Genomic DNA, 7,500 nt, shown 5'->3' on the forward strand with positions numbered 1-7,500 from the left:
TCCAAACTGAATGCTAATTGTCAATCGTATTTGACGATAGTGGTCCTGACAGAACTATTGAAATGTGAATTTAAAAATATAAAATCTAACAGGGTAATATCACAGAACACATCAAGAGCACACTGAGGTCATATTTCACTCCAAAACCGAATGAAAAACCAAACTCAATTTAAATATTTAAAAAACAAATAAGTTAAAAGATTTTTCTAGGACATTCTTGTATTGTACTGTGTTTTTATTTTGACATTATTTTAAGGATAATTAATTATATTTCATATATGCCTGGCCAAAAACAGGTCACTTTTTGGATTTAAATTGGCAAATGTTTAAGAGTCTATGATTGGATCGTTACTGCAGTGATTATTATGTTGTAATAACCCTGATGGTAGATAACCAGTATCTGGCCCTGGTATCCCACGAGTAACCTGTTGTTTCTCCCCCAGTGCCTAACGGTGATCTGTCCAGTGGTGCGTTTCGTAACGGCAGGCGCTCGTGTCTCCCTGCTCCCGCTCCCGACACGTCCAACCTCAACCTGTGGAACATCCTGAAGAACAACATCGGGAAGGACCTGTCGAAGGTGTCCATGCCGGTGGAGCTGAACGAGCCCCTGAACACACTGCAGCACATGTGTGAGGAGCTCGAGTACACCGAGCTGCTGGACAAGGCAGCTCAGACCGACGACCCCTACGAACGCATGGTACGCTCCAGCTCTTAAAGGGACAGCGCACCTTAAAATAAAAAATCTGAGATCAACACCGACCCCTTGATGTCATTCCTAACCGTTCATCTGTGAAACAAATGAAGATATCTTTAATGAAACCTGAGATAGTTCTTTGATCCTTCAAAAAGTACATAAAGACATTTTAATCAGGGTTTGAAATTAACACCCGCCATGTTAATGTTCATTAACCTGCAGGTTAAAATGAACTGTGGCGTGTAACTCTGTCAAATCACGACCCAGTTTGGTGGTGTTTTAGTTATTATGATTACTCACTTTGCTGGGGAAGTTCGTGTGAGCCAAATCTGCGCAGATTTAGCGCAAATACTCGTGAGTCATCATGATATATTAAATACAGAGTATTGTGCAGAATCTGCTCATATCTGGCTTACTTGAACACACACGTCACTACGCAACAAATAACGGCGCGCTTGTTCATTTGCATTGAAGCATTAGCCAAGATTAAAAAGCAATTGGTTTACAGAAATTACATTATTTTTCAACATCCTATATTTTTTATGTTGTCTTGTCCAACTAAAACACATTTTTGGTGAAAAGGATGAGGATCGAAGAGTAAGGGAGGAGATGGCTGGACGGCAGGATTTTGTTAAATAAGAAATTAAATTATGAAATACAAATTTCATTTTATATATATATATACACATCACAGTTATATATTTATATATATATATATATATACTAAACTGTGATGTAGTTAATCTGGTTAATTTATTCTTCTGTTTTTTTTTTTTTTTTTTTTGGCTAGTAGAAGTTCTGAATGGCCGGTAACTTAAAAATTTTGTAGCCAAATTTGCCGGTGAGTGAAAAATTAAATTTCAAACCCTGATTGTAATCCATATCAATCGAGCGGTTTAAAGAGACATGATCGCTTTATGTACGCTTTATTCACATGTATACACTGATCAACACACACAGAGCACATCATATATGGTAAGCGGAAGCTCAACCGTGTTTTAGGCACGAGAACAAATCCCATCCATGTGGATTACTTTTACCATGTCTTTATAAACTTTCTGATGCAAAGTTATGGTTACATGGACAGTCAATGGAAGGACAGAAATCTCTCAGGTTTCTTTATAAATATTGCTAAAACTAATAACTAAATAACACTAACACAATTTTTATGGGTTAATTAGCTCATAGTAAAGGAATTGTTAATTAGTTGTTAGAAGTAAATTGTTCTCACTTTAGATTAGGTCACAGAAAATGGGAAAATTAAGTGCTTTATACCAAGCTTTATCAGACATTAATTACATTCATATTCAGTGTTTTATAATGTACAAACTGTATATATATATATATATTATATATATATATATATAAATTAGGGACACTAAATACTAATGTAGTTAATGTCTAATAAATCTTGCTTTAAAGCAGTTAATTAATGACATTTTTCCATTTTTCATGACCTAATCTAAAGTGAGAACAATTTACAGATAAGTTGTTAACAAAGCATACAAATTGTGTTAATTACAGTGGCAATGAATGAAGAACTCACTATTTGTATATAGCCTATTACTATTAACAATGTAGAGATTACAATATATTAACCAGGAATTAACTATAAACTAATAGTTTGCAAATGATTTGAAAGTACTTTATTACTGTATGAAGTGCTACTATCAGTAAGGTACCATTAATTATCATTAGTTAATGCATTGACTAACAATTAATTAAAATTGTCAATTGTTGTTCATTGTTAGTCAATACATTAGTAACTAAAAAGCTCGTTTTAACTCTGATCCATTAAATATATTAACTGATACATCTTTTGACTTTGATATTGTATTAGTAAATGTTGAAATTGACATTCACTAAGATTAATAAATGCTTCAGAAGTGTTTTTCATTAGTTTGTATTTACTAATGTATTTTCAACTAAAGTTAACTAATAAAAATATTTTCAAGTCTTATGGACGTGGAATGATATGAGGGTGAGTAAATGATGACAGAATGGGCTTTATGAGTAGAGACTCACACATACACAAGTGTTCACACGCTCACCTATATATACATCTCTATATACACACACACACACACACACACACACACACACAGTGATGTAACCGGAGCGGTGTAAGGGCGAGCAGGGCCTGAAGCAGGAACACATGTCCCCTGTGGAGAGGGAGGTGGGTTGACCTCTGTCCTCATTAAGTCCTTTAAATGTTAGTTTAGTTGTAGTGTATAGTGTCCACACACACACTGACGCAGACTCTGACACACACTGCTCACTGCAGAGATCCTGAGAGCGTAGTAATGATGTGGCGTGTAGGAGGACTCACTGCTCGCAATCTCATGAAACCTGGCAGCAACGGAAGAAAATTATACTCTGAATAAAGATAACGAAGCCTATTGTAATTGACACAACTGTCAATCATTCTATACTAATATACGTGTATGTATTAGTAGTAGTAGTAGTAGTAAAACATCTTATTTTAATTGCAAAGTGCTTATACATCATTGTAAAAGATGTGGCAGTATTTTTACTAAATATTTACTGGGTAACTTTATCACAGTAAGGAGAACGTAATTAAAATCAGAGAATGAGAAACAAACAAACTCAAAATAAAAGGCATAAGAATTGGGGTTTTAATTGTGAGTTTTTTAAACAGCAAAAACTATAATAATATATTTACTTTGCATTTTTTAATATGATTTATTAATAATAAGAATTATTACTATTTATATTATTTATTTTTCCTGAAAATTTCACAGTTGCAACAAAAAAAAAAGTCCCTTAAAATTTGATTTTTAAATAGTTAATTTATATATTTGTGGGGGGGGTTTTTTGGTTTTGTGCTGCAAATATGACCTTACTTCTTGTTTCTTATTTTTACTCTTCTCATTTGGAGAGCATGACCCGCGCAGACCATGTGACTGTGTTTCTGTGGATGTAATGCTCTCTGAAAGGCTCATCCACTCGATTATCTTGTTTCTGTAAGCACTGCTCAGTCAGTTTGAAGAGCACACAGTCTATCTGGACTCCATGGTTTCAGTAGTAATGAGTGTATTGACAGGTTGCTTTGTTTGTGTGTGCAGGCGATCATTGCAGCGTTTGCAGTTTCAGGATATTCATCCACCTATTATAGAGCGGGCAGCAAACCCTTTAACCCTCTTCTGGGGGAAACATACGAATGTGTCCGTGAAGACAAAGGATTCTGCTTCTTTTCTGAACAGGTACATTATTTAAAACACACACACACACACACACACACACACACACACACACACACACACACACACACACACACACACACACACACACACACACACACACACACACACACACACACACACACACATACACACACACACACACACACTAGTAACTGTAGTATGCAGTACCTGTTCCAGGTGAGTTCCTGTCCTTCACTGTAGCACTGCACCACTTTGTGTGTGTGTGTGTGTGTGTGTGTGTGTGTGTGTGTGTGTGTGTGTGTGTGTGTGTGTGTGTGTGTGTGTGTGTGTGTGTGTGTGTGTGTGTGTGTGTGTGTGTGTGTGTGTGTGTGTGTGTGTGTGTGTTTGTGTGTGTTTGTGTGTGTGTTTTGCTGATAGCAAGGCCGTCAATAGTCCTCTGGCGAAGGTTCTTCCTGCTTGACTTGAAAAGGCTCTTTGTCAGCACTGAACTTTTACACTGCCTGTGTGTGTCTGACATAATGCAGTGTGTTCATAGAGGAAACTCTAGCACAGGCTCATAGTTGTGGTATTCATCCTCTTTTAGGTCACATCCACACACACACTGATATAAACTCCCTCCACTGGAGTCTGTTGATGTGTGAGAATGAGAGAAAACACGGCAGCCCTTCTTCATTTTACCATTCAGACCATTGTTGTTTAATAAGGACATTTAATCCCACTACTGTACTTCATTAAGGAAATCATCTACAGTCAAACCAAAATTTATTGAGACACTTTGCTATCCTCACTTACATAAGTGAACTATATTGTCCTGCACCCACTAGTAAAAAATCTGGTGTCTGAATAATTTTTGTTTTAACTGTATACCAGAGGAATATATTTGTGGCCACTTTTATAGCTCAAGGAGACTTAACCTTTGTGTGTCAATTACAAAAAAAAGTTACTCTGAGGTCCATAGAGGACAAAAATGTCTGTTAAAAAACTGTCATAAAAATTTAAATCGTGAATGACGAAATCCAGTAATTTCAGAAGGAATACACAATGAGTTTCGTGAAATATTTCCCTAACATTGGTCACGTGAATTCACCAACAGAAAGCTTCTGGGCTAGAAAGTGTCATCTGTGTGAGCTGTGCTTCATACATCTCTACACTAGTGATAATAGACGATGCACATTTTACCTTTAAAACTTCTCTAATTTTACAGCATCTTTAGACCAGTAAGCAACTATAAAACACAGGGCTCCAGAGCAAATGGTCGCATTTTGTGACTTTTTTTCCTGCCGGTGCGACTAAATTATGTTAGAGGTCACACTGTTGCCACCACCACATCGCTTAGCTAAGAAGAGCTGCCATTTCTGTTGCATACGAGACCCATCAAGTGCCAAACAAAACCGGAACGAAACCGAGCTTCTCATTTGAGCTGCGGCGCATGGACTCGAACGAATATTAGACAGCGCGAGCTCAGAAGAGGTTTACTCAATCACGCGACAACGTTACTACACAGCGGGTAAATTCTGTTAAGGGGCCGTGACCCATGAGACATGTAAACCATCTGCCATTGCCACACAGTCACACCTGAGACCCCAGCAGAGGTGTCAAGTAACGTAGTACAAATACTTCGTTTCCTTACTTAAAGGGGAACTTGGCAACTATTTCAACTTAATAAAAGCGTTTAGAAATCATTTGGATGGTTTAATAACCTGTTCTGGTGAGAATGGTGACATTCCCCGCTGCCCACAGCGTTCCCAGGCGGAAAACCAACCTTGCAACATGAGGATTAACGTCCCGGTAAGTTGGAAATAGGAAGTCTCGTGAGAAGCGAGAACGAGCGAGAAACACAAACTGCTTACGGCAATTCAACATAAACACACGCCGCCCTCAATGTGTGTGATGTATTACCCACCTCGGTAGACATAGCTCCACGCGATAAAGTTGGGCGGCTCCGATAATAACAAATGCACATGAGCCGCGGTAGAAAGGGGGAGGAGGCGCCGCAAGTGAGTTTTTTTAAGACAGTGTTGTGAAATATACGCCTCACAGCTGTAGGGGGAGCTCACTGAGAAAACATGCGACAACAAAAGTGAAAATCAGCGAAGAAATGGCTAGAGTTGCCGACTTCCCCTTTAAGTAGAAATTTTGGGTATGTATACTTTACTGGAGTAATTATTTTTCAGCCGACTTTTTACTTCTACTCTTTACATTTTCACGCAATTATCTGTACTTTCTACTCCTTACATTTTATAAATAGCCTCGTTACTCCCATTTCATTCCGGCTTGTTTTCATTCCGCCTTGTCATTGTTCAAAAAAAATAATTGTGAATACTTCTGACACCTCTGCACCCCAGTGCTCCCACTACAATCCTCCCTCCTTAAACTGGTACTAATGAAAATGTAAGACATTGTTACTAGAAAAAGTACCTTCTTAAAATCAAGAATTCACATTTTAATTAGTACAAATTTACTTATTGATATCAAAAATGCATCCTGTGAATGAATAAAAGCTAAAATGGCTTGCCATAGCATGTCACTGTGTTTTGAATGATAATAGCAATACTTGATGGTTATTATTTACTGAGGGATGTGCATCCATATTGACCAGTATGTCCAGCCAATCAACATTTTAAATGCAATATAGCCTATAAATCAATAGTCAATGTAAATACATTGCTTTCGTGCAGAGTTGTAACTAAACTGACTTGGAGAGTAGATAATCATTGTCTTGTTTTAAAAGTATGTGAGTCTATAATGAGGAGTGCCATCACACCCATATACTGTACTGGTCCCCACAGATGTTTTACTGGAAAGTGTGCGTTTCATTTCGTGCACACGCATATGAACACGTTAACGTGCACCGTTGCCCTGTCGTTTATCAAACGTAATAAATAGTTGTATTTCACTCTCACTTTTTTTTTGTCTGGCAAAAAGTCACAGAACAGCCCTGGAAGTGGCCGGCATTAGAAAGACAGACACAGACAGACCAAAAGATGCCCAGCTGGGTTACACACACAGACACACAGACTAGAGAGAGATGCACATCAACTTAACTTTACTGTTCTCTGCTGACATCAAACTTGGAGAGGAGAGAACAAGTTTTCTTCTGTCTTTTCGTGACCAGAAGGATGCTGTAAACTTTGATTAACGCGTTTTGACGTGAGGGGGAGGCGGGGCCTTGAGTCATTTGCGGGGCCCTACGCGACTTGCGTAATGTGTGTATATGGGCTGATCGGCTCTGAGGGAGAAGCGTTCAAATACAGCGCGGAGTTCTCTGTTATAAACCACAGATGTCAGATCAAACAGCACTGACCTGGAAACCAGGAGAAACATTGTCCGATGAATGAATAAGATCCACAAATCACCAGCATTCACCATGGATTTAATGTAGTAATGCTAACTGTGTCCATGGCATTGTAGCAGAAATAGTTGAATGTTTTTACACTTTTAATTTCAGGGTTCGTACAACCTTTTGAGAGCACTTTTCCATGGACTTTCAAGTTCTAAATATTATACAGTTTAAGTGTTATTTTTAATGTGATGATCAAAAACATTATTTGTTCATCTATCAAAGATTGTCAGAATGTGGGAAAACTTACACATGGCAAACAAACGCTTTATATTAAAATA

At 37.8% G+C, this 7,500-nt stretch overlaps 1 protein-coding gene across 8 annotated transcripts in view; it reads left to right on the forward strand.

Moving 5' to 3' along the window:
* osbpl6 (oxysterol binding protein-like 6) overlaps window positions 1–7,500 on the forward strand; it is an 82,756-nt gene that overhangs the window by 58,665 nt on the left and 16,591 nt on the right. For all 8 annotated transcript variants that reach the window (XM_077247114.1, XM_077247116.1, XM_077247115.1 and 5 more), the window contains 2 exons: window positions 444–697; window positions 3,781–3,918. In XM_077247114.1, the coding sequence (XP_077103229.1) occupies window positions 444–697; window positions 3,781–3,918 (392 nt within the window). The remainder of the gene's footprint in view (window positions 1–443; window positions 698–3,780; window positions 3,919–7,500) is intronic.

Source organism: Siphateles boraxobius, unplaced genomic scaffold (genome assembly GCF_051911475.1).
Source record: "Siphateles boraxobius isolate OS27281-9 unplaced genomic scaffold, OSU_SipBor_1 106, whole genome shotgun sequence".
In the NCBI taxonomy this organism is placed as follows: Eukaryota; Metazoa; Chordata; class Actinopteri; order Cypriniformes; family Leuciscidae; genus Siphateles; species Siphateles boraxobius.